Source organism: Sapajus apella, unplaced genomic scaffold (assembly GCF_009761245.1).
Source record: "Sapajus apella isolate SASKATOON/1434 unplaced genomic scaffold, GSC_monkey_1.0 scaffold33, whole genome shotgun sequence".
Lineage (NCBI taxonomy): Eukaryota > Metazoa > Chordata > Mammalia > Primates > Cebidae > Sapajus > Sapajus apella.
Window position 1 is genome coordinate 6,232,996 of NW_022436973.1, and position 25,826 is coordinate 6,258,821.

Sequence of the window (25,826 nt, forward strand, 5' to 3'; positions counted from 1 at the left end):
GGGAGGGGAGAGGGAGAGAGGGAGGAAGGGGAGAGAGAGAGAGGGAGGGAGGGGAGAGAGAGAGGGAGGGAGGGGAGAGAGAGAGGGAGGAGGGAGGGAGGGAGAAAAGGAAGGAAGGTAGGTCATAGTAACTGGGATAAAGGAAGGAAGGAAGGAGGGATTAGGGTGATGTTGTGTTCTTTGTAGGGGGATCACAATGAACTGACTTTAATGCCAAAATTATGGGGATTTTAGTGGTTGTGCCCTTGAGATAACTGGGTGCGGGCAAGTAGAGCCCTGGGAGAGCTATCAGGGCTGAAGACAGAGTCTTAGGCTTTGTCCTTTCCAGACTGTAAAGCCACAAAAATACATGCGCTCTTTGAGGAAATAAGGAAAGAGAGCAGCAGCCTACCAGCAAGATCTAAGTCAGACCAGAGCTGGAAAGTAAAAGAAGAAAAACTCAGAAAGGGGCAAGAAAGGGAACCTTGTAGTGTTTATTAAGCACTCACTGCATCCTAAGTTTTTTTGTTGTTTTTGAGATGGAGTTTTACTCTTGCTGCCCAGGCTGGAGTGCAACAGCACTGTCTCAGCTCACTGCAGCCTCCACCTCCCAGATTCAAGCGATTCTCCTGCCTCAGCCTCCCAAATAGCTGGGATTGCAGGCACCTGCCACTATGCCTGGCTAAATTTTATATTTTAGTAGAGATTGGGTTTCACGATGTTGGCCAGGCTGGTCTCGAACTGCTGACCTCGAGTGATTTGCCCACCTCAGTCTCCCAAAGTGCCAGGATTACAGGAGTGAGCCACCGTGCCCAGCCTGCATCCTAAGTTCCTAGTGAGGTCTTTTTTATTAAAGATAAGAGAAATCCTCTAGAAGCCCCTGAAACACAAAAGGTGAGGTTTTTTCTAAGGATGGCTGATTGTTTCCCAGGACCCCTTGACAGGAGGAGCAGCCTGACCCAGGAAGGGAATGAATCTAGAAAATAAAAACCTTCCACGTACTCAAGGTTAGCTTTCTCTCCATCTCTTATTTTTGTTCCCTTGTGTGAATTTCCATTTCTACTCTCTCTGTCTTCCTCTCCCCCATCTTCTCTCCCCAAAATTGGCCCTCTCAGTTGCCTTATCTGTAGGGACCAGTGCTTCCAAATTTTAATTTTTTTTTTCCTTTAGAAGATCATCCAGACTGAGATTGAAGCTCTTTGTCCCAATTCCAGATTCCAGAGAGAATGTAATTGACCGTCTAAGGCCATACCACCCTGAACGTGCCGGACCTTGTCTGATCTCAGAAGCTAAGCAGGGTTGGGCCTGGTTAGTACTTGGATGGGAGACCACCTGGGAATACCGGGTGCTGTAGGCTTAATAAGATTAAGAAAAAAAAAAAGAAAAAAAGAATCTAATTGACCTTGGTGTCTACTCTGGGACAGATGAGCTGTGGCCAATGGGACTTAGCAGACACATGGCTTTGAGGTGCCCATTTCTATGGGCTGGGGACAGTTCCCAGAGAGGCCTGTTGGACAGTCCAGCCAGGCTTCTGCTAGTTTTTTTTTTTTTTTTTTTTGAGATGGAGTTTTGCTATTTTTTTTTTTAGAAGCACCAGAGTCCATGAGGCATTTTATTTGTAAATATGTGTATTACATCCCTAGAAAAAGAATCCCAGGATTTTCCCTCCTGGAGCACGGCCTAATAAGCACCTGGCGTTTGTTTGCCTCTCTTTTCGGCATTGTTGGTGCTCTTGAGAGCATCTGCCAGGACATTCATGCACACCATTGTGGCAGCGCGGAAAGATGGTGGAAAGAGGGAGTTTTGCTCTTTTGCCTAGGCTGGAGTGCAGTGGCACGATCTCAGCTCACTGTAACCTCCGACTCCCAGGTTTCAGCAATTCTCCTGCCTCAGCCTCCTGAGTAGCTGGGATTATAGGCACCTGCTCTTGAACTCCCGACCTCAAGTGATTCACCCACCTCGGCCTCCCAAAGTACTAGAATTACAGGCGTGAGCCACCGTGCCCAGCCAGCTAAAGTCATTTACATCAGCTCATTTTCTCCATACAGATAAGGCAACGCAGGCACAGGGAGTTAAATGACACATTCAGGCCCGCACAGTGAGTGAGCGGCAAAGCCAGTACTCAGCCCAGGGACTGTCCAGCTCTAAAGCCCCCGCTTATCACTCCACAGGTTTTTCCAGCACAGCAAGGCAGCTTTCCCTCTGCCAGTTTGTAATTTGGAAAATTATTCTTTTTCCAGGACAAGTAACTCAGAATAATATTAGACATGATCGAAGAGATGGCTGGTTTAGTGGAGAGATGATTTAGAATGCCTAAACTAGAAATAATTACTGGTGATAAAAATGATGAATAACAGACACTAACAATTACACAGGGCTGCTAGGTATCATGAGTTTGCTCAGTGAGTACTCACAGCCACCCCATGAATGTTAAGTATTACTGTTTTATGGTTTTACAGATGAGGAAACCGAGGCACAAGGGGGTTAAATAATTTGTGTCAGTAGGGCCAGGCATGGTGGCTCACGCCTATAATGCTTTGGTAGGTTGAGGCAGGTAGATCATAAGGTCAGGAGATTGAGATCATCCTGGCCAACATGGTGAAACCCCATCTCTACTAGAAATACAGAAGTTAGTTGGGCATGGTGGCAGGGGCCTGTAATCCCAGCTACTCAGAAGGCTGAGGCAGGAGAATCACTTAAACCAGGGAGTCAGAGTTTGCAGTAAACCAAGATTGTGCCACTACACTCCAGCATGGCAACAGAGCGAGTCTCAAAATATAAAATAAAATAAAAATCATTTGTGTCAGCTCAAACAGCTGGTAGAGACAGAGCCAGGGTCTGGGGTCTGGCTTAAGAGAATAAACCCCTGACCCTCCACTGTCCTGCTGCCAGTCGTCTGGGGCCTCAGAGCAGGGCTGGCTAGAAGGACCTGCTGTGGTTCTTGCAGGCCACCCAGTCTCTGATGGCCAGTGGCCTAATGAATGGGTACTTTCTCAACTCTCAAGTTCTTTTCTGTCATTGCAGGTACTGGTACAAGAGGAGCACCTGTGTTCTCTGTTAAGTCCTGTGCACCCGGAGGTCTTTGTCACCATATCTGATCTCAGGTGATGCTCACATGCCCCTTACAGGGGAATCCTGGTTCCTCTCAGGGCCAATGCCAGGTCCAACTGACATGACCCTTTGTTTTTGTTTTGTTTCTCTTTTTGCAACGGAGTCTCGCTCTGTTACTCAGGCTGAAGTGCAATGGCGCAATCTTGGCTCACTGCAACCTCGGCCCCTGGGTTCAAGCAATTCTCCTGCCTCACTCAGCCTTCTGCATAGCTGGGATTACAGGTGTGCACTACCACACCTGGCTAATTTTGTATTTTTAGTAGAGATGGGGTTTCACCATGTTGCCCAGGCTGGTCTTGAATTCCTGACCTCAGGTGATCCACCCGCCTCGGCTTCCCAAAGGGCTGGGATTTCAGATGTGAGCCACCATGCCCGGCCATGATCCATATTTTAAATTTTTGAAAACGGTTTATTTAGAAAAGCGGAGCCAAATCCATGTTTTTGCATAAGAACTTTGATTTCACATATGCTACTATCCATATCTGAAAACCCTTGCTAGAATCTCTTTAGAGTTGAGTTTTGTCCCAAGTATATTTGGTAGGAAGTTACTCCCATATATGCCACATAACTTTAGAGTTCCGACTTGTAAGAAATTTAGAAGGGCTGCCTGCTGTTTACCTGTCAGAGATTTGTGTTGCAGTGATTAAGCTGATCAATGGTCCTGAGAAGTCTTGCAGTTAAAAAGTTTTTTGACTAGATTCAACCCATGATTCCCCAAATGAACATTCAGCAGAATATGCTTTGGAAAATTGTGGCTTACCACACTAGGCTGTAGTAGGCTTCCCTCTGTGGTTGAACTGAAGGGAGCTCTGCAAGGATATTACTCCAGTAACTACTTGGGGGGAAACTCTTCCTCTAACCTTTTGTGAGATTTATCTGAACAGACCGACAAGCCATGCCATTTATCTCTCCCAACAGAACAGTGCACTGGCCTGTCTTCCCTTTCCTTTTTAGTTCCATTGCTCTGTGCTTATCAATATCAAATCAAACCATCTTCCCAGCTTGCTGTTCCCAAACTGTCTTTTCTTAGTTACCAAGATGTCCATTTGCTGTCTGGCTCTGAAGATCGAGCCGAGTTGTTCAGTCTTATCACCAGGAGTATAATCACTCTGCCCTCTGTAAGGACTCTTACCCAGATGCGGGAAATCGTGCCCAATGGGACCTGCAACACAGAGGTAACTCACGCTTTGCTTTAACCACTTTCCATCCACAGGGTCAGCTGATCTTGGCCTTTTGAGAGTGCATTTGATTTTTTGAAACTAGTCAAAAACCATAAGCCAAGTCTGGTGAATAAAATAGGTGGTTAAATTAGAAGATAGCTTCTTTCAAGTCTTCATTTTGTCTTCTTTCCTTTTTCATCTATTCTTTCCTTCCTTTTGCCTTTAAAATAAGGTGGGAGCACTCATTTGTATGCTTAACATTTATTTAAGGGTCACCATATGCCAAACGTGATAAGAAGTGGTAATACAGCAGCACAGTCCCACTCAAGGAGCTTACATCCTAGTGCAGAGAGACAAACTGTTGATACATAAATATAAAATGTCAGCTGATAATAAGTGTTATAAAAAAAATAAAGCAGGGGAAGAGCAGGATAGAGAGCCCTGTGGTTGGGAGGCGCATGGGTGGTCGGGTAAAGCCTTCATGATGGGGTGATAACTGGAAGAAGAGAGAAGGTTTGTGGTGTATCTGGAGAGAAAGCTTTCAAGCAGAGGGAAGAGTACACACAGGCCTTGATCTCTTCTTCAGTGGCTAAGAAACTGGTTGGTAAAGCAGTTACACAAGAGGACTCTATTGCCCTCTGTTTCAAGATGTCAGAAAGAGTCACAAGTCAACTTTAAAGAATCTTGGCTGGGCGCAGTGGCTCATGCCTATAATCCCAGCACTTTGAGAGGCCGAGGGGGGCAGATCACGAGGTCGGGAGATTGAGACCATCCTGGCTAACATGGTGAAACCCCATCTCTACTAAAAATACAAAAAAATTAGCCAGGCATGGTGGCAGGCGCCTGTAATCCCAGCTACTGGGAGGCTGAGGCAGGAGAATCTCTTGAACCTGGGAGGCAGAGGTTGCAGTGAGTCGAGATCGCACCACTGCACTCCAGCCTGGGCGACAGAGTGAGACTCCATCCCAAAAAATAAAAAATAAAAGAATCTGATAATGACTCTTAAGCAATTTTCCAGATGTAGTAAGACTCAGTCAGCTGTGATCCCTCTAATGCCAAGGCATCCATTTGAAATGAAGATGTATTCCTTTTATCTCATGCCGCAAACTGTCTACCAGTACGTTTACACTGGTTCTGCAACTTTGAGTAAAGTCTTAGGATCAGAAGAGCCTCCAAAGCATCCCATGCTAGGGGAACTTCACATGAGATGGGGGAGCATCGCTGATCCTGTGCCTTCTCAGTGTCTTTACAGGGAGACGTTTCAGGCGTTCTTTGAGATGCTCCAGAGTTTGGTGGTAAAAGACCCACATTTGGAAAATCTTGACACCATTATTAAGGTAAACAAGATATCAAGGGAGAATGAGAAATTCTATTAACTGGTGAAAGTGGGAGATGAAAGTGTGGAAGGACTCAGTTGTAAGAGGCAATGTAGTAAAGAGTATCAGCTATCAACTTTGAGTCAGAGGCTTGGGTTCAAATTCTGACTCTGCCATTCATTGGTTATAAGTTCTGCTAGAAATTCTGCAAGGAATTTGCTCTCTCAGAGTCACATTTCTTCACGTTTACATGGAGATAATAATTACTGAAAATACTGAATAAATGGCCTTCAATCGTTTATTTATTTATTTTCAGAGACAGGGTCTTGCTCTGTTGCCCAGGCTGAAGTGCAGTGGCACCATCATAGCTCCCTGCAGCCTCGAACTCTTGGCCTCAAGTTATCTTCCCACCTCTGCCTTGGGAAGCCAAGGCGGGTGACTCATTTGAGGCCAGGAGCTCAAGACGAGCCTCACCAACATGGCAAAACCCTGACTCTACTTAAAAAAAAATACAAAAATTAGCCAGGCATGGTGATGCCCACCTGTAATCCCAGCTACTCGGGAGGCTGAGGCATGAGAATCACTTGAACCCAGGAGGCGGAGGTTGCAGTAAGCAGCAATTGCACCACTGCACTCCAGCCTGGGTGACAGAGACTCTGTATCAAAAAAAATTTTAACAGTATTATTCCTTACTAATATAGAAGGGTTTTATTCAGTGATGAGGGAAGAGTCAGCCTCAAGAGTTACTAAGGCTGGATGCAATGACTCATGCCTGTAATCTCAGCACTTTGGGAGGCCAAGGCGGGTGAATCATTTGAGGTCAGGTGTTCGAGACCAGCCTGGCTAACATGGTGAAACCCTGTCTCTACTAAAAAGGCAAAATTAGCCAGGCGTGGTGGTACATGCCTGTAGTCTCAGGTACTTGGGAGGCTGAGGCAGGAGAATCACTTGAACCTGGTAGGCGGAGGTCGCAGTGAGCCAAGATTGTGCCACTGCACTCCACCCTGGGTGACAGTGCAAGGCTTCTTCTCAAAAACAAATGAAAAAAGAAGAGTTAGTAAATAAGCAGCTTCCTACCAGATGATACTCAAAGGTCATAATAACCAACTTCTCTGACCTGCACCTGATTCTGTATATGCCATTCCATCACTAGAGATTTATTCGTTGGAATTCCTTCACTGTGGTTCAGGTATCTTGCTCTCTTGCCCTTTTTTGTTGTTGTTGTTGTTATTTTACTTTTATTTTTCTTACCCTTTTTTAAGGTGCAAATATCCCAGAAAGGGATAACCCTTTAAGCTATTATTAATCATCTGCACCCTATGATCCATTTATTCTTGTCCTAACTGACAAGCAAGACACAAAGACTTAGGCAGTCAGGTGGTTTGGCTGCTAAAGGAGCTTCTTTTCTTTCTCTCTTTCTTCCTTTTTTTTTTTTTTTTTTTTTGGGTTTTTGAGATGGAGTCTCGCTTTGTCGCACAGGCTGGAGTGCGGTGGCGCAATCTCAGCTCACTGCAACCTCCACCTCCCGGGTTCAAGCAATTCTCCTGAATCAGCCTCCTGAGTAGCTGGGATTACAGGCGTGCACTACCGTGCCCAGCTAATTTTGTATTTTTAGTAGAGACGGGGTTTCACCATGTTGGTCAGGCTGGTCTTGAACCCCTGACCTCTTGATTCACCTGCCTCAGCCTCCCACAGTGCTGGGATTACAGGCATGAGCCACTGCATCCAGCCCAGGAGCTTATTTTCTAGCTCATTTTCTGTGCTTCTGTACAGAATAATTAATTAAAGAATTGGGATGAAGGGAAAAATGATAAATAATAACAAATAATAAATGCTCTGATGGGCATTTATTCTTGTCCTAACTGACCTTACTACTATTTCTCATTCCTCTTCTATTTGTACATTAGCATACCAGCCAGATTGGGTTTCTCCTCTTTATTCAGTTGTACTTTGTACTTTCCTGCCTTCATAGCTTAATTCAAGCCTTTCTTTTTTTGAGACAGGGTCTCACTCTGTCACCAGGCTGGAGTACAGTGGCACGATCTCAGCTCACTGTAATCTCCACCTCCCAGGCTCAAGCAATCGTCCCACCTCAGCCTCCCAAGCAGCTGGGACTACAGGTGCACGCCACCATGCCCAGCTAATTTTTGGATTTTTTGGTAGATGGGGTTTCACCACGTTACCCAGGCTGGTCTCCAACTCCTGGGTTTAAGCAATCTGTAATTCCTCCCAAAGTGCTGGGATTACAGGCATGAGCAACCACACCTGGCTATTCTCATAATTCTTCAATATTAATAGTATGTTGTTAAATTTATTTCTTTTTAAGGCAGATTTGAAAGGGCTAAAACCATTCAGAAGTACAGAAAAATTAATTGAAGAATTGGGCTGAAGGGAAAATAAGCTCTGGCCAGGTGCAATGGCTCACGCCTGTAATCCCAGCACTTTGGGAGGCCAAGGTGGATGGATCACCTGAGGTCAGGAGTTTGAGATCAGCCTGGCCAACATGGTAAAATCCCCTCTCCACAAAAATACAGAAATTAGCAGGCATGGTGGTAGGTGCCTATAGTCCTGGCTACTCAGGAGGCTGAGGTAAGAGAATTACTTGAACCCGGGAGGCTGAGGTTGCAGTGAGCTGAGATTGCACCATTGCACTCCATCCTGGGCCACAGAGCAAGACTCCATCTCAAAAAAAGAAAAGAAGCTCCTATGTAGCAGCCAAATCACCCACTGCCTAGGTCTTTGTGCCTTGCTTATCATTCTACCACTTTCATTTCCAACTCGAGCTATCATAGTATTTAGCAAAGTATTTTCAGACCTGGTAGCAGCTTGGAGCTTCTCTCTCTGCATTTTTTTCTAAACACAATAAAGATGATACCCCAAATCTTCCTGATAAACCAGTTAGCCTCCTTTTATTTCTCACAGCACATGAACCCCTGGTTACAGTCAGTCAAAGACCATGAGCGGGAACGGGCCACAGCCAGCATGGCTCAAGTTCTGAAGTGCTTATCCAGACATCTCAGCTTGGAGGTGAGCAGCCCTGTAAAAATCCAAAACCGTTCCCCCACTACCTATTTACCCTCCTCTTTAGGACTCCCCAGACTGCTCCTGTGTCCCCCTCATGCTCATGGACTGTCACAGCATCATAGTGCTTAGCATCATCTTCATATCTGCCCTTCTCCTAAGTAGCTTGGGGCCAGGTACTATGTTGATTCATCTTTGCATCCCAATTGCTTAGCATAGAAGCTGAGACATGATACAGTAAATGTAACCTGAAAATGCCTGAGGGCCACGGTTGCCTAATCTCTGTATAGTGCTATATTTGAGTCCAACAGGCAGGTTGAAATAAATCAACTTAATTATCTCCCAGCAACTCAAAGAGAATGGTGCTATGGCACCTCTTTTCAGATCTTCATTTTTCTCTTTCTCTCTCTCACTTCTCAGTTGTGAATCCTGTCCATATGGCATCTCATTATGATGATGATGATTATGCAAAACAGGGTCCTGCTCCATCACTCAGGCTGGAGTACAGTGGCGCCATCATAGCTCACTGCAGCCTTGAACTCCTGGCCTCAAGCAATCTTCCTGCCTCAGCCTTCCAAGTAGCTGGGACTACAGTCACGCACCACCACACCTGGCTAATTTTTAAAATTTTTTGTAGAGACGGGGTGTCACTTTGTTGCCCAGGCTGGTCTTGAACTCCTGGCTTCAAGTAATCCTCCTGTCTCAGCCTCTCAAAGCACTGAGATTACTGCCATGAGCCACTGCACCTAGCCATATCTCTTTTAAAAACAACTTCTCCTTTATTCATGCACTCACTTCTCCATTGAGAATCCTCTCCATAACTCCTAACAAGAATTCCTCAAAACTTTTTTCCTCTTTCCTGGGTCTACTCCTTTTTCCATCTGAGCAGGTTTTCTAGCCATTGGTGCGTCTCCTGTCCCCACACTTCATTTCTCCGACTTGCAGAATAAGGCCTGGGAACTGGAAGAGAGGCTGGTAGGGTAGGAATGGTGCTTATACCAAAATTTTCCTTAGATAATCTGTTCTTTCATTTCTTTCTTTCTTTCTTTTTCTTTCTTTCTTTCTTACTTTTTTTCTCTCTCTCTTTTTCTCTTTCTTTCTCTTTTCTCTCCTCTCTTTTTTCTTCCTGCCCAAAACACAAGAAGGAAAATAATTTGTTCCTGATACAAATATTCTAACAGTCATGTTTAAAAGGACTGCATTCCAGTCAGTCCTTTATTTCTCACATTGAAAAGATATCCAAACTTATTAAAGTAAGTGCAGTCCCTCCAACTATGCTATTTTCTTTTTTCTCTTTAGTGAACGAAAGCAAGTATTTTCTGGCCGTCACTGACTGCCCTATTATTTTGATACCAACAATGCGTTGTTCTTCCTTCCACAACCCTCAACCTCTAATTTTGGCTACAGACTAAAGAATAGAGTTTCAGATGATTCCCTCCTGTACGTTATTCTCTCTCCAGGTCCTGGTGACCTTCCTTAGCGTATGTTTTTCCTAGAGAGAGTTGCAAATATGGGTCTGGGTGCAGTGGCTAAGCCTGTAATCCCAGCACTTCAGGAGGCCGCGGTGGGTGGATCACTTGAGCTCAGGAGTTTGAGACCAGCCTGGCCAGCATGGTGAAACTCTGTCTCTATTAAAAATATAAAAATTAGCCAGGCATGGTAGCAGGTGCCTGTAATCCCAATTATCCAGGAGGCTGAGGCAGGAGAGTCGCTTGAACCTGGGAGGTGAAAGCTACAGTGAGCCGAGATCACACCACTGCACTCTAGTCTGGGCTACAGAGCAACACTCTGTCAAAAAAAAAAAAAAAATAGTGTTGCAAATATGGGAGTGGTTAACCTAGGTCCCATTGGGGTCTGTGAACATCCAGAATGTGCAGAATGTGGTGTGGTACAGTCTTCTGGATTTTTTTTTTTTTTTTTTCGAGACAGGATCTCATTCTGTCACCCAGGCTGGAGTGCAGTGGCATGATCATGGCCCAAGCAGTCCTCCTGCCTCAGCCTCCCTAGCAGCTGGAACTACAGGCGCACACTACCACAACTGGTTAATTTTTGTATTTTTTGTAGAGATGGGATTTCACCATGTTGCCCTGGCTGGTCTCGAGCTCCTGGGCTCAAGTGAGCCACCTGCCTTGGCCTCCCAAAGTGCTGGGATTATACGCATGGGCCACTGTGCCTGGCCCCTTCCAAGTTCTTTTTGGTACATGAGTTTGTTGGGGGGGGGACTTCCAGTTTGCTCTCCACACATAGCAGAGGCATCCTCTTCAGATCCATGTCATTCTTGCTTTTGTTTTTGTTTCTTTGCTTTTCTCCCTTATCTTTTCTTTATTTTTCTTCATTTTCTTTTTTTTCCCCGTGTCACTTGTTTCATCCAGTGATTTCCAAACTGCTCTTAGAATACAGGGTCGTGTCTGATGTAGCTCTGCCTGCCTCTCTACACCCGTCCTCTGACTTAACCACACGGCATCCACCTTTCTGCTTCTTCCCACGTAAGACTCTTCTTGCCTCATGGCCTTTGTACTTGCTGCCTTCTCTGCTTGGAGTGACCTTCCCTAGCTCTGCATAGTGCCAGCCCCTCCTGGTTCTTTTTTTTTTTTTTTTTTTTTTTGAGATGGAATCTCACTCTGCCACCTAGGCTGGAGTGTAGTGGCACAATCTTGGCTCACTACAACCTCCTCCTCCTGGGTTCAAGTGATTCTCCTGCCTCAGCCTCCCTAGTAGCTGGGATTACAGGTGCCCACCACCAAACCTGGTTAATTTTTTTATTTTTTATACAGATGGGGGTCTCACTATATTGCCCAAGCTGGTCTCAAACTCCTGGGCTCAAGCAGTCCCCCCACCTCTGCCTCCCCAAGTGCTGGGATTACAGGCATGAGCCACTGCGCCCAGCAATTATGCTGGTTTTGTTCACCACAGTAGCCCCAGTGCCTGCCTAGCACAGAATCTGCCATGTGGTTGATGCTCAATTAAATGTTATTGCGTAAATGTAAGTCACTTCATGTCCCTTCTCTGCTCAATAAAAGCCAGAATCCTCACTCACAGTGTTCTCAGGTTGCCACACCTTCTGGCCCATTCTTCATCTACTTCCTATTTCTTTCCCTCTCGTTTACATTGCTCCAGCCAACCTGACCCACTCATGGTTCCTCAGAAACACCAAACATACCTATCTCAGTCCTTGGCACTTGCCATTCTCTCTGCCCGGAATACTCTTCTCCCAGATATCTACATGGCTCAATCTCTCATTTCAATATTAGTGAGGCCTTCCCTGACTATCCTAAAATAACAATTGTTATCCCTTTTCCCTGAATTTTTGTTAATTGTGACATTTATCATCGTTGGATACATGATACATTTTACATATTTATTTTGTTTACTTGGTGTTTCCCCAACTAGATCATCACCTCCGCAAGCAGGGATATTCTCTTGTGTTCACTGCTTATAACCCCAGCGCCAGTCATAGTTCCTGGCACATAACTGACACTGTATTTATTGACTGAATAAACGAAGGTTATATCAGTGAATTCAGGATGTTATACAGCTTTGTGTGTTGCTGTGTTTACTGTAAATAGGTTGCAAAGGCTGTTCACAATATTTCTATGTCTTGGTCGGACGAGGTGGCTGATGCCTGTAATCCCAGCACTTTGGGAGGCCGAGGCGGGCAGATCACCTGAGGTCAGGAGTTTGAGACCAGCCTGACCAACATGGAGAAACTCCATCTCTACTAAAAATACAAAATCAGCTGGGCGTGGTGGCTCATGCCTGTAATCCCAGCTACTTGGGAGGCTGAGGCAGGAGAATTGCTTGAGCCCAGGAGGTGGAGGTTGCAGTCAGCTGAGATTGCACCATTGCACTCCAGCCTGGGCAACAAGAGTGAAACTCCATCTCAAAATATATATATATATATGTATATATTTCTATGTCTTATTTCCGTAGAGCCACAGAAGAAATTTCTTTCTGTCTCAACCCTAGGAAGTTGTGCTTCCTCTGCATGGCTAGTTGCTTCTTATCTTAAGGACAGTGTGAATCATGTTATATGGATCATTGTGTGTACCTTTACATTAGCCATGAGAAAGTGCAGAACCTTGCTCCGTGGCCTGCCTGAAGCAAATGATGATTACGTATTCTGTATGCCAGCCACATTCTTAACTTCATTTAACTTTTCCACCTTATTTTTTTATTTTTATTATTTTTTGTTTTAAAATTTTTATTTATTTATTTTGAGATGGAGTCTCACTCTATTGCCCAGGCTGGAGTGCAATGGTGCAATCTTGGCTGACTGCAACCTCCGCCTACCAAGTTCAAGCAATTCTCCTGCCTCAGCTTCCTGAGTAGCTGGGATTACAGGCATGTACCACCATGCCAAGCTAATTTTTTTGTATTTTTAGTAGAGACAGGGTTGCATCATGTTGGCCAGGCTGATCTCGAACTCCTAACCTCAAATGATCTGCCCACCTCAGCTTCCCAAAGTGCTGGAATTATAGGTGTGAACCACCACACCCAGCCAATGTTTTAATTTATCCAGTTTTCTCCGGTATTTATTTAAGGTTATATTTTTTTTCTGGTATGATTTTTGCCAGCTACCTTACATGGATTTTTTTCCATAATAAAGCAGGATATTAATGAAAGTATTTTATAAATAGAATTAAGTGCTATATCTCAACTTTGCATTCAGCTTTTTAACTTAGCAGAACAACACATTATAAATTCCTTAGATACGTGATTTCCTTCTTTCTTTTTTTGCTTTTTTTGAGATGAAGTCTTGCGCTGTCACCTGTGCTGGAATGCAATGGCATGATCTTGGCTCGCTGCAACCTCCACCTCCCATTTAAATGATTCTCCTGCTTCAGCCTCCCGAGTAACTGGGATTACAGGTGCCCGCCACCACGCCCAGCTAATTTTTTGTATTTTTAGTAGAGATGGGGTTTCACTATGTTGTCCAGGCTAGTCTTGAACTCCTGACCTCGTGATCCACCCCCCAGGCATCCCAAAATGCTGGGATTACAGGCCTGAGCCACCACGCCTGGCCAGATACTTGGTTTCTAATGGTTGCATTCATAGACTGGCTGTACCATAATTCTCTTTACTATTGTCATGCAGTTATTTCCAGAGTGTGTGTGGGGTTTTTTGTTTTGTTTTGTTTTCTTTTCTTTCTTGAAACAGAGTGTCACTCTTGTTGCCCAGGTTGGAGTGCAGTGACACAATCTCAGCTCACCACAACCTCCACCTCCCAGGTTCAAGCAATTCTCCTGCCTCAGCCTCCCACTAGTAGCTGGGATTACAGGGATGTGCCACCACGCCCAGCTGATTTTGTATTTTTAGTAAAGACAGGGTTTCTCCATGTTGGTCAGGCTGGTCTCAAACTTCTGACCTCGGGTGATCTGCCCACCTCAGCCTCCCAACGTGCTGGGATTACAGGCGTGGGCTACCACCCTCAGCCCAAAGTGTGCTCTTTAGACCACCTCTGGGTTTATACCCCAAAGAAAGGAAATCAGTATACGAAGAGATATCTGCACTCCCACGTTTGTTGCAGTGCTCTTCACAATAGCCAAAGTTTGGAAGCAGCCTAAGTGTCCATTAGCAGATGAACACATAAAGAAAATATGGTACTTACATACAGTGGAGACTATTCAGCCATAAAAAGAATGAGATCCTGTCATTTGCAACAACATGACTGGAACTGGAGGTCATTATGCTAAGTGAAATATGCCAGGCACAGAAAGACAAACATCACATGTTCTCACATATTGTGGGATCTGAAAATCAGAACGATTGAATTCATGGAGACACAGAATAGAAGGATCGTTATCAAAGGCTGGGAAGGGTCGTGGCAGGGTTGGAGAGAGCTGGGGTTGGTTAATAGATACCAAAAAAATTTTTAGAATGAATAAGACCTAATATTTTATAGCACAACAGGGTGACTATAGTCAAAAATTATTTACTTGTGCATTAATAATTTTTTGATATTAAAATTTTAATATATTTTTATTTAGTAATATTAAATGTACATTTATTGGCCGGGTGCAGTGGCTCACACCTGTAACCTCCACCTGAGGTCAGGAGTTTGAGACCAGCCTGGCCAGCATGGCAAAACCCTATCTCTACTAAAAATACAAAAATTAACTGGGTGCAGTCACTCATGCCTGTTAATTCCAGCTACTCAGGAGGCTGAGGCAGGAGAATCGCTTGAACCCAGGAAGCGGGGGTTGCAGTGAGCCGAGATCAAGCCATTACACTCCAGCCTGGGCGAAAAGAGCAAAACTCCATTTCAAAAAAAAATTAATTAAAATAACTAAAGGAATATAATTGGACTATTTATAACACAAAAGATAAATGCTTGAGGGGATGGATACTCCATTTTACATAATGTGATTATTACACATTGCATGCCTGTATCAAAACATCTATATATCCCACAAATATATAAACCTACTCTGTGCTCACAAAAATTAAAATTAAAAAATAAAAATAAGCCAGGCACGGTGGCTCATGCCTGTAATCCCAGCACTTTGGGAGGCTGAGGCGGGTGGATCACAAGATCAGGAGTTCAAGACCAGCCTGCCCAATATGGTAAAACACTGTCTCTACTAAAAATACAAAAAAAATTAGCCAGCGTTGGAGGCACATGCCTGTAATCCCAGCTACTCAGGAGGCTGAGGCAGGATAATTGCTTGAACCCAGGAGGCGGAGGTTACAGTGAGCCAAGATTGTGCCACTGCACTCCAGCCTGAGCAACAGAACAAGACTGTCTCAAAAAATAAAAGAGAAAGGAAAAATAAAAACAGTGCTAGAATTAACATCTTTTTTTTTTTTTTTAGAAGTGAAAGGTCTCACATATTTATTACTGAACCCAGGCAACCAAAACCTTGTTGTTTTTTTTTAACATGAATAATGGAAACACTGTGCGTTGTACTAATGCCTTCATAACAGATACAGAAAGGAAACTGTTCAAACTTCTCCAGATGGCGGTGACATTTTTCAGCTTGATTTGGTAACACGACTGTGACCTACAGACAGCATAAATATGTGTGCCATCACATGTGTAATTTCTTACAGACCAAGTTTGGTTCTTCTCCAATGTCTCCTTTTGGAGTTGTACCTGATTTTATTACCAGTTTTCATCCGAATCCACTGGGGAATGGAACGATTTTGCTTTTGTTTCTTGGCCAGGAATCGCTTAATCCTGAAAGTCTTGTGAGAAGACATGGCGAGAAACGGAGTATGCACACACCACGATGGCGGAGAAAGGAAGAGAGGAGGAATAGAATTAACATCTTTATGCACAAAGCTTTTTCATTTTTCAGATTGTTTACTTAGGTTAGAATTTTCCTATTTATTAATAATACCATCTGCTGGCTATACCGTGTCCACCCATGTTAATATGAACCCTACAGAGATCCACAGGCTGATTGTGACCCTTGCACTTTCTTGAGTTGGGAGTAGAATTGGGATTAATTCTTAACAATTCAAATTGAAGGCACTAAATGCATGTGTATTCTGATGACACTTTTCTTTTTCTTTTTCAATTAAGCTTCCACTGCGATTCCAAAGACTCGGACACCTGGTGGCTCTGATGGCACTGCTCTGTGGGGACCCACAGGAAAAGGTGGCCAAGGAGGCTGGAGAGGGCATTCACTACCTGCTGGATATCACCCTGCGGCTGAAGTGTAAGGCACTGCTGAAGGCCGCGAGGTCCTGAGTGAATTAATTCTCCAGCACAACATAAGCACCAGCCCTCCTTACTCACTCGGTCCCCATGTTCTAGAAAGGCTTTTTTTTTTTTTTTTTTTTTTTTTTGGGGTGGAGTTTCGCTCTTGTTACCCAGGCTGGAGTGCAATGGCGCGATCTCGGCTCACCGCAACCTCCGCCTCCTGGGTTCAGGCAATTCTCCTGCCTCAGCCTCCTGAGTAGCTGGGATTACAGGCACGTGCCACCATGCCCAGCTAATTTTTTGTAGTTTTAGTAGAGACGGGGTTTCACCGTGTTGACCAGGATGGTCTCGATCTCTTGACCTCGTGATCCACCCGCCTCGGCCTCCCAAAGTGCTGGGATTACAGGCTTGAGCCACCGCGCCCGGCCCTAGAAAGGCTTTTTACAGTAGTTCATAAGGAGAAAGATACATGGTCCATAGGCAGAAATGAAGCAACGCTGACTTAGTAATTAGAATCCTAACACTGGATCAGACCTATCATTGTCATCCATCTGCATAGTCAGGGAGTGGCTAAACATGTGGCCCTGTGGACAAACTAGAGTGTTTAGTTTGGTCAGAAGTGGCAGTAAGGCTGGATGCAGTGGCTTACTCCTGTATTCCTAGCATTTTGCCAGGCCAAGGAAGGAGAACCACTTGGGCCCAAGACTATGCTGGGCAACATGACAAAACCCCTTCTCCACAAAAAATTTTAAAAATTAGCTGGCATGGTGAAGTATACCTATAATCCCAGCTACTCAGGAGGCTAAGGGAGAATCACTTGAGTCCAGGAGGTCGAGGATGCAGGAAAATTAATTTCCTTATGAAGAGAAATTACAGGGCCCATGAGTAAGAATCAAATCTAGTTGCAGGATTCAGAAAATGTAATCCAGAGAATAAGGAGCAATTTTCCAGCTAGAGAGGTAAGAAAAGTGTATTAGTCAGAAGAAATGGCTAAGGAGAGGATCCTTGGTAGGCATGAGCTTGAGGAGTTTGAAAAACAGAGGGCCAGTGTGGTCAAGGAATGAATCATTGACTTCTGTGTTTAGAAGGGACTTGAGAGGATATCTAACGCAGCATCCCTGCAGTGTTTGAAGCTCAATCTACTCTATCCCTATCAAGTACACTCATGCACATGTAATGACATTTCAGCCAATAGCTAATCATGTATATAATAAGGGTCACATAAGATTAGAATAGAGCTGAAATTTTTCTTTTTCTTTTCCTTTTTTTTTTTTTTTTTTAGACGGAGTTTCACTCATGTTACCCAGGCTGGAGTGCAATGGCTCGATCTCGGCTCACCGCAACCTCCGCCTCCTGGGTTCAGGCAATTCTCCTGCCTCAGCCTCCTGAGTAGCTGGGATTACAGGCACGCGCCACCGTGCCCAGCTAATTTTTTGTATTTTTAGTAGAGACAGGGTTTCACCATGTTGACCAGGATGGTCTCGATCTCTTGACCTCGTGATCCACCCGCCTCAGCCTCCCAAAGTGCTGGGATTACAGGCTTGAGCCACCGTGCCCGGCCTTTTTTTTTGAGATGAAGTCTCACTCTGTTGCCCAGACTGGAGGGCAGTGGTGTGATCACAGCTTACTGCAAACTCCACCTCCCAGATTCAAGTGGTTCTCATGCCTCAGCTTCCCAAGTAGCTGGGATTACAGGCGGCCACCACCACACCTGGCTAATTTTTGTATTTTTAGTAGAGATGGGGTTTTACATCTCTACCAAATGTTACTTAATGTGGCCAGGCTGGTCTTAAACTCCTGACCTCAAGTGATCTGCCTGCCTTGGTATCCCAGAATGCTAGGATTGCAGGCGTGAACCACCATACCCAGCCTTATTTTTTTTTTTTAAGAAATGAAGTTTCCACCAGGAACAGTAGCTCACGCCTGTAATCCCAGCACTTTGGGTGGCCAAGATGGGCGATTCATGAGGTCAAGAGATCAAGACCATCCTGGCCAACATGGTGAAACCCCATATCTACTAAAAATACAAAAATTAGCTGGGCGTGGTGGTGTGCCTCTGTAGTCCCAGCTACTCGGGGCTTAGGCAGGAGAATCGCTTTAACCCAAGGGGTGGAGGTTGCAGTGAGCTGAGATCACGCCACTGCACTCCAGCCTGGCAACAGAGCAAGACACCGTTTCAGAAAAAGAAAAAAGGAACAAAGTCTCACTATGTTGCCCAGGCTGGTCTCCAACTCTTGAGCTCAAGCAATCCTCCTGCCTAAGCCTCATAAAGTGCTGGGACTACAGGTGTCTGCCACCATGCCCAGCTGAACTGAAAATTTTCCGTCACCTAGTGACATCATAGCCATCATAACATTATGACACAATACATTACTCATGTTTGTGGTGATAATGGTGTAAACAAACCTACTGCACTGCCAGTCATAAAAAAGTATAGCACCGGCCACGCGAGGTGGCTCACACCTGAATCCTGGCACTTTGGGAGTCCGAGGCAGGCTGATCACGGGGTCAGGAAATTGAGACTATCCTCACCAACATGGTAAAACCCCATCTCTCCTAAAGTACAAAAAATTAGCCTGGCACCATGGCATGTGCCTGTAGTCCCGGCTACATGGGAGGTGGAAGCAGGGGAATCACTTGGACCCAGGAGGCAGAGGTTGCAGTGAGCCGAAATCGTGCCACTGCACTCCAGCATGGTGACAGAGCAAGACACCGTATATAAAAAAAAAAAAAACAACTATGCTCTATGTGATGTTTGTGCAGGGACAAACATATAGCCTAATGGGGCATTTCTCAAAACATATACCCATTGCTAAGCTATGCACAACTGTAGTGGCTCTGCCTGGGTCTGTGCTTTACATGGATGAGGAAGCTCCATGCTTCCCAAAGCAGCTGTCCTGTCTTTGGGCACCTCTGAGTATGGGCAATGTCTACCAGATAAACAGCCAGAGAAATAGTTGATTGTTGATTCAGCAAATATTTATGAAACATTTATTGTTCTCGTGATGCATCAGTAGACGAGACAGACAAGATGCCTTCCCCCAGGGAGCTTATTTTCTGGTTGGAGAGAGAGTTCCTCAGCCAAGGGCTCAAAGATAAATTTTCCATCTACAAATTTCCAGCAAACATGAGATCACCATAAAACATGAGAAAAACAAGACACTACAAGTAGCGTTGGCATTCTCAATGATCAGCAAAACTGGACATGTGATGAAGAGTTCTGATATCAGAATTATCATACACAGTATAAAGTTGGGCAATTTTTTCTGGAAACGTAAGCTTTATAGGGAGACCCCCTCAAAATTCCTCACCAACGGGGAAATGAGGTAGCACACTTTGGTTGTATTCACAAATCACTCAAATGCTCTGCTCTTGCAAAAAGCTCTTTGCTTTTGCTTTTTTTTTTTTTTTTTTTAAGACAGGGTCTGTCACCAAGGCTGGAGTGAACTGGCATGATCTCAGTTCACTGCAACCTCTACCTCCTGGGTTAAAGGGATCCTCCCACCTCAGCCTCCTGAGGAGCTGGGACTACAGGAGAGCACCAACACGCCTGGCTAATTTTTTAAATTTTGGTAGAGAGTTTCACCATGTTGGCCAGGGTTGTCTCAAACCCCTGACTTCAAGTGATCCGCCTGCCTCAACTTCCTCTTTGTTTTTTCTTTTGGCTCTTTTTATATATTGCTCCACAAGAAAAGAAAAATAAATCAGCCTTCAGATGAACACACACTCCATCCTTCAGGGATTTTTTGTTCAAGTGATAAAGAAGAGTGCGACCTTGGGATTCACTTTAAACTGGAGATCAACCAGGCCTGTAAAATCAAGAAGAAAAAAAAGAAGCCAGAAAGTATTAATATTTTATATTTTCTTTCCAGATACCACTCGTGACAAGAAAAATCAGCAAAACTTGAAAAGGGCATTGACAAAATTTCGAGAATTCCTGGAGCTCTCTAGCTCTGCTGTTAAATGCTTCTACAGCTGTCCCTTCAGAATTGCCCAGGTAATCAGAATGGCTGAAATTATAATCACGGCCGGAAGTGTTGGCGAGGGTGGGGAACAACCAGAAGTCTCCTGCATTTACTCATAAAAATGTAAAATAGTAAAAACCACTTTGGAAAAAGTTCTGGTCATTTCTTATAAAATAAAACTGGCCAGGCATGGTGGCTCACACCTGTAATCCCAGCACTTTGAGAAGCCGAAGCGGGCGGATCACGAGGTCAGGAGATCAAGACCATCCTGGCCAACATAGTGAAACCCCGTTTCTACTAAAATACAAAAAATTAGCCAGGCATAGTGGCATATGCCTATAGTCCCAGCTACTCGGGAGGCTAAGGCAGGAGAATCTCTTGAACGCGGGAGGTGGAGGTTGCAGTGAGCCGAGATCACACCATTGCACTCCAGCCTGGGTGACAGAGCAAGACTTCGACTCAAGAAATAATAAATAAATAAATACATACATACATACATACATACATAAAACAAAATGATACACAATTGTCCAGGGAATGTGGCCCAAAACATTCCATAGTTTGGAGACAAGGAACTACATCCCTGGCTCCTATACACTTTGCCCTCTTAGTTTGGAGGTAAGGTCAACCTGCCATTGAGGCCAGTATCCCTGGATTTCACTTCATACCAGCTCTGCTCCTACTATTAATAATTGCCAGCCTCTTGCAAAACTATATGCTGGTCACAAAAAGGAGCTGCCAGAGAGTATGGTTGATCCAACAAGCCAGACATTTTAAAATTAATCTAGTTATTCATTATTCAATAAATACTTATACATCCACTAGGTACCAGGCATGCTAGTGGGTAGGGGAAAATAAGAAAAACCTACAGCTCTTACTCATGTAGGGTCAAAAGTATCAAGTAATTTAGTCTCTCTGTACATCAATTTTCTCATCTGTACAATGGCGATCTGTAAAATTGGGACGGTTTTTATAATTTACACTGTTTACAATTCAGTTGTGGTTAAATGAGGCTGGGCGTGGTGGCTCACGCCTGTAATCCCAGCACTTTGGGAGGCCGTGGCGGGCAGATCACTTGAGGTCGGAAGTTCGAGACCAGGCTGACCAGCATGGAGAAACCCCATCTCTACTAAAAATACAAAATTAGCTGGGTGTGGTGGCACATGCCTGTAATCCCAACTACTCAGGAGGCTGAGGCAGAAGAATTGCTTGAACCCAGAAGGCGGAGGTTGCAGTGAGCCGAGATCACACCATTGTGTTCCAGCCTGGGCAAAAAGAGCGAAACTCCACCTCAAAAATAAATAAATAAATGAAAATTAATTAATTAATTAATGAGATAGCATATGGAAAATGCTTTGCTAAATGCCTGTCACAGTTAAGTGCCCAGTAGATTGTACCTATTATAATCATATGAAGGACTTTATATACTGCCAAATGCAATGAGAAACAGAATGACATATTCTTTTAGTATGTTGTCTCCTGACAAGCCATTTTAGTTATCCCTGGGGACCTGTCAGCTGTGTAACATTAGGGCTTTTTTTTTAGTCCTACTCTTATAAAAGTGTGACTCTTTCTTTCTTTTTCTTTTTTTTTGAGAAGGAGTTTAACTCTGTCACCCAGGCTGGAGTGCAGTGGCACGATACCAGCTCACTACAACCTCCACCTCCTGGATTCAAGTGATTCTCCTCCCTCAGCCTCCCAAATAGCTGGGATTACAGGCATCTACCACCATGCCCAGCTAATTTTTGTATTTTTAGTAGAGACAGGGTTTTACCATATTGCCCAGGCTAGTCTCGAATCCTGGGCTCAAGTGACCCTCCCACTTTAGGCTCCCAAAGTACTGGGATGACAGATGTGAGCCACTGCGCCTGGCCAATAAAGCTTCTTTCTAAACATCAGAGCAGCAGACTGGGTGCAGTAGCTCACCCCTCTCATCCCAGCACTTTGGGAGGCTGAGGCAGGAGGATCACTTGAGCCCAGGATTCAAGACCAACCTGGGAAACATAGCGAGACCTCAGCTCTACACATAAAAAAGTTAGCTGGGTATGGTGGTGCACGCGTGTAGTCCCAGCTACTCAGGAGGCTGAAGTGGGAGGATTACTTGAACCTGGGAGGTCCAGGCTACAGTGAGCTGTGATTGCACCGCTATACTCCAGCCTTCATGTCAGAGCAGCAAAAGGCCATGCACAGATGCTAGCAGTGGACATTTAGGTTGCTTCCACCTTTTCACCTTTGTAAACAAGACTGGGCTAGGTGCATGGCTCAAGCCTATAATTCCAACACTTAGAGAGGCTGGGGGCAGGAAGATCACTTGAGCCGGGAATTTGTGGCCAGCGTGGGCAACATAGTGAGACCCCTGTCTCTACAAAAAAAAATTTTAAATTAGCAGAATGTGGTAGCACGTGCCTGTAGCCTCAGCTACTCAGAAGGCTGAGGCAGAAGGATCACTTGAGCCCAAGATGTTGAGGCTGCAGTGAGCCATGATTGTGCCCCTGCCCGGATGACAGAGTAAGACGCTATCTCCAAAAACAAAACAAAACCACAAGACTCAAATCAGCATTGTACATCTTTGTCCACTTCTCTGATTGTAAACTTAGAATCAAGTCCTTGTTCAGGGCACTATCATACCATATTTCCATATTTCTTGGAAGTTTATTTTCCTCATCTTTTCAGATTTTTGAAGGTTTTCTTGATTCCAATGAGCTCTTCCAGTTTGTAATGACTACATTTGATACCCTGAGAAACCTGAAACATCCCTGCACCCAGCGATCAGCAGGAGAATTACTGCTAACTTTGGCAAAAAATGCAGAGTCCCGATTTGAGAAGGTAAACTTTCAGTGGCCATTTCCTGCGTTCAAAAAGCCAGTAAGACCTCTTCATTCCTGTAGCTACTGAGGTCCCTGCTTATCCTATTGAGCTGAGAACAACTACTGATAGGTACAGGGTCAAAGGCTTAGTCTATTTAGTCACAAATACCCATTCAAACATACACCAAACAGCCACTGTGTATGTAACTAGGGAGGGAGATTTTGTTTTTTATCTAAGATGTGGTCCATATTTCCTAGACGAGTAGAGTTTTTCTGGGGAGATATAACTAACACATATGAGAGTGACTTTAATTTAGAGACTCATCCAGATGGATTAAAGGTATCAAGATTTAAAAAGCTGTAAGTGGCTGGGCATGGTGGCTCATGCCTGTAATCCCAGCATTTTGGGAGGCCGAGGCAGGCAGATGGCTTGAGCTCAAGAGTTCAAGACCAGCCATAGCAACAGAATGAAACCCTGTCTCTACTAAAACTACAAAAATTAGCCAGACACGGGGGCTCACACTGCAATCCCAGCTACTTGGGTGGCTGAGGCAGGAGAATCCCATGAACCTAGGAGGCAGAGGCTGCAGTGACTGAGATTGCGCCAGTGCCCTCCAGCTTGGGCAACAAAGTGAGACCCTGCCTCAAAATAAATAAATAAATAAATAAATGTAAATAAAAAGCCGTAAGTGACCCTAGAAGGAGGCAGACTTAGAAATCTTAAAATTAAGAGAATTTATCTAAATGTATTTAAAATTAACACATCAAGAAATACCTATATAATTATGTAATTTACAAATAAAGAAGGCCATGCAGGAAGAGATAAAAGGGATGAAAGTAGTTGTCTCTGGAGAGCAGACCTGGGGAAGAGGGAGGAGAGCCTCTTGAAATACCACTGGACTTTTTAAATCGTGTGCATATTGTTCTTGGGTACAAATAAAAAGTAATTTAATAATGATGAGAAGCAGCCGGGTATGGTGGCTCACACTTATAATCCCAGCACTTTGGGAGGTCGAGGCAGGTGGCTTGCTTGAGCCCAGGAGTTCAAGACCAGCCTGGGCAACATAGTGAGACCCCATCTCTACAAAAAGATTTTTAGAAATTAGCCAGGCATGGCAGCACACACCTGTGTTTCTAGCTACTTGGGAAGCTGAAACAGGAGGATTGCTTGAGTCCAGTGAGCCATGATCATGCCTTTATATTCCAGCCTGGGCAACAGAGGGAGCCCTTGTCTCAAAAAACAGAAACAAATAAAAAACAAATTTTAAAAACAACAACAAAAAAATGATGATCACCCTTTATTTTAGCCTGTTAAAATAACAAAGATGCAAAAAGAATGACAGGATAAGAGCATGGTGAGCTGGGCACTTGTATCAGTTGCTTGCCTCTAGCAGCTAGAACACCCAGTAGGTAGAAGCTTAACCAAAGGGTTTATCCTCTCACATAACAAGTCTGGACATAGAGTATTTTCCAGGATTGATTCAGTGATTCAACTGGGTTATCAAAGACCCAGGGGTTTCTTCATCTTTCTGCCTTGTCTGTTCATGTGGTCATAGGGTAGTCAGGGCAATTTTGGACATTCTGAGAAGAATAGACTATGTCCAGAAAGAAGAAAGATGTTTGCTTCCTTTTAATGTCTTTATTCCGGGAAAAAAATCTTTCCCAAAAACCCCGGTAAATAAATGTACTCTTGTGTTTGTTAGCCAAATGCTTTGTTCTTTTTTTGTTTGTTTGTTTGTTTTGGAGGAGGGGACAGTGTTTTGCTCTGTTGCTCAGGCTAGAGTGCAATGGCACAATTTCGGCTCACTGTAACCTCTGCCTCCCAGGTTCCTGTGATTCTTTCACCTCAGACTCCCAGGTAGCTGGGATTACAGGCACCCACCACAATGCTCAGCTAATTTTTTCTATTTTTAGCAGATATGGGGTTTCACCATGTTGGCAAGGCTGGTCTCAAACTCCTGACCTCAAGTGATCCATCCACCTCAGCCTCCCAAAGTACTGGGATTACTGGCGTGTGAGCCACCATGCCTAGCCTACTGGTGCTGCTAATGGCCATTTTATATTAAGTGGTTGGGGTGTGCCTCTCTGAGAAGTTGACATTTCCACAGAGACAGGAACCTGTGCATCTGTGGGTGAGAAGAGTGGTCCAAGCAGAGAACTGGACCAAAGCCCAGTGGCTCCTATTTCCCTTACCTGAGCCTGATGGACATCTCTGGGAAGAAGAGAGGTAAGGAGTCCACTGCCATTCTCAGAGTCACCATGGAAAAAGCCCAGCTTCCTTGCAACACTTTTATTAGTTTGTCTTGTTATAAAATCAATACATCATTATTAAGGAAAAATTAGAAAAAATATAGAAGCAAAAAAATCTAATATTCTATCATTCAAAAGCACATTATAGACAGCTTTGATTATAAATCCTTCCAAATTCTTTATATGTGTATACACACATACAGATATATATTTTAAGTAGTTTTCATCAGAAACTTTAAAAAATAATGAACAGTTAATTTAAAAGTCACCCCGTAGGAGTCGGGTACAGCGACTCATACCTGTAATTCCAGCACTTTGGGAGACCAAGGCAGGAGGATCACTTGAGCCCAGGAGTTCAAGACCAGCCTGGGCAACATAGAGATACCTTGTCTCTACCAAAAATACAATTATCTGGGTGTGGTGGTGTGCGCCGGTAGTCCCAGCTACTCAGGAGGCTAAGGTGGGAGGATCACTTGAGGTCAGGGGTTCAAGGCTGCAGTGAGCTGTGTTTGCGCCACTGCATTCCAGACTAGACAACAGAGCAAGACCCTATCTTTAAAAAAAGTCACCCC

At 44.4% G+C, this 25,826-nt stretch overlaps 1 protein-coding gene, 1 long non-coding RNA gene and 2 pseudogenes across 3 annotated transcripts in view; 2 read left to right on the top strand and 2 right to left on the bottom strand.

Annotated features, from left to right (window-relative positions):
• MROH8 (maestro heat like repeat family member 8) overlaps positions 1-25,826 on the top strand; it is a 72,295-nt gene that overhangs the window by 12,969 nt on the left and 33,500 nt on the right. The window contains exons 5-11 of one of the 2 annotated variants that reach the window (XM_032295007.1): positions 3,004-3,083; positions 4,121-4,265; positions 5,492-5,587; positions 8,489-8,593; positions 16,113-16,248; positions 20,105-20,229; positions 22,871-23,023. In XM_032295007.1, coding sequence (XP_032150898.1) covers positions 3,004-3,083; positions 4,121-4,265; positions 5,492-5,587; positions 8,489-8,593; positions 16,113-16,248; positions 20,105-20,229; positions 22,871-23,023 — 840 coding nt within the window. The remainder of the gene's footprint in view (positions 1-3,003; positions 3,084-4,120; positions 4,266-5,491; positions 5,588-8,488; positions 8,594-16,112; positions 16,249-20,104; positions 20,230-22,870; positions 23,024-25,826) is intronic. The other variant, XM_032295008.1, reaches the window with a different exon arrangement.
• On the top strand, positions 1,218-1,336 carry LOC116563071 (annotated as a pseudogene).
• On the bottom strand, positions 1,242-25,501 carry LOC116562723. Its single transcript, XR_004274077.1, has 5 exons — positions 25,489-25,501; positions 11,025-11,035; positions 9,861-9,864; positions 8,580-8,586; positions 1,242-1,334 (listed from the first exon to the last, which is right to left on the bottom strand). It is a non-coding gene; the product is annotated as an uncharacterized LOC116562723 (long non-coding RNA).
• Positions 15,580-15,836, bottom strand: LOC116562722 (annotated as a pseudogene).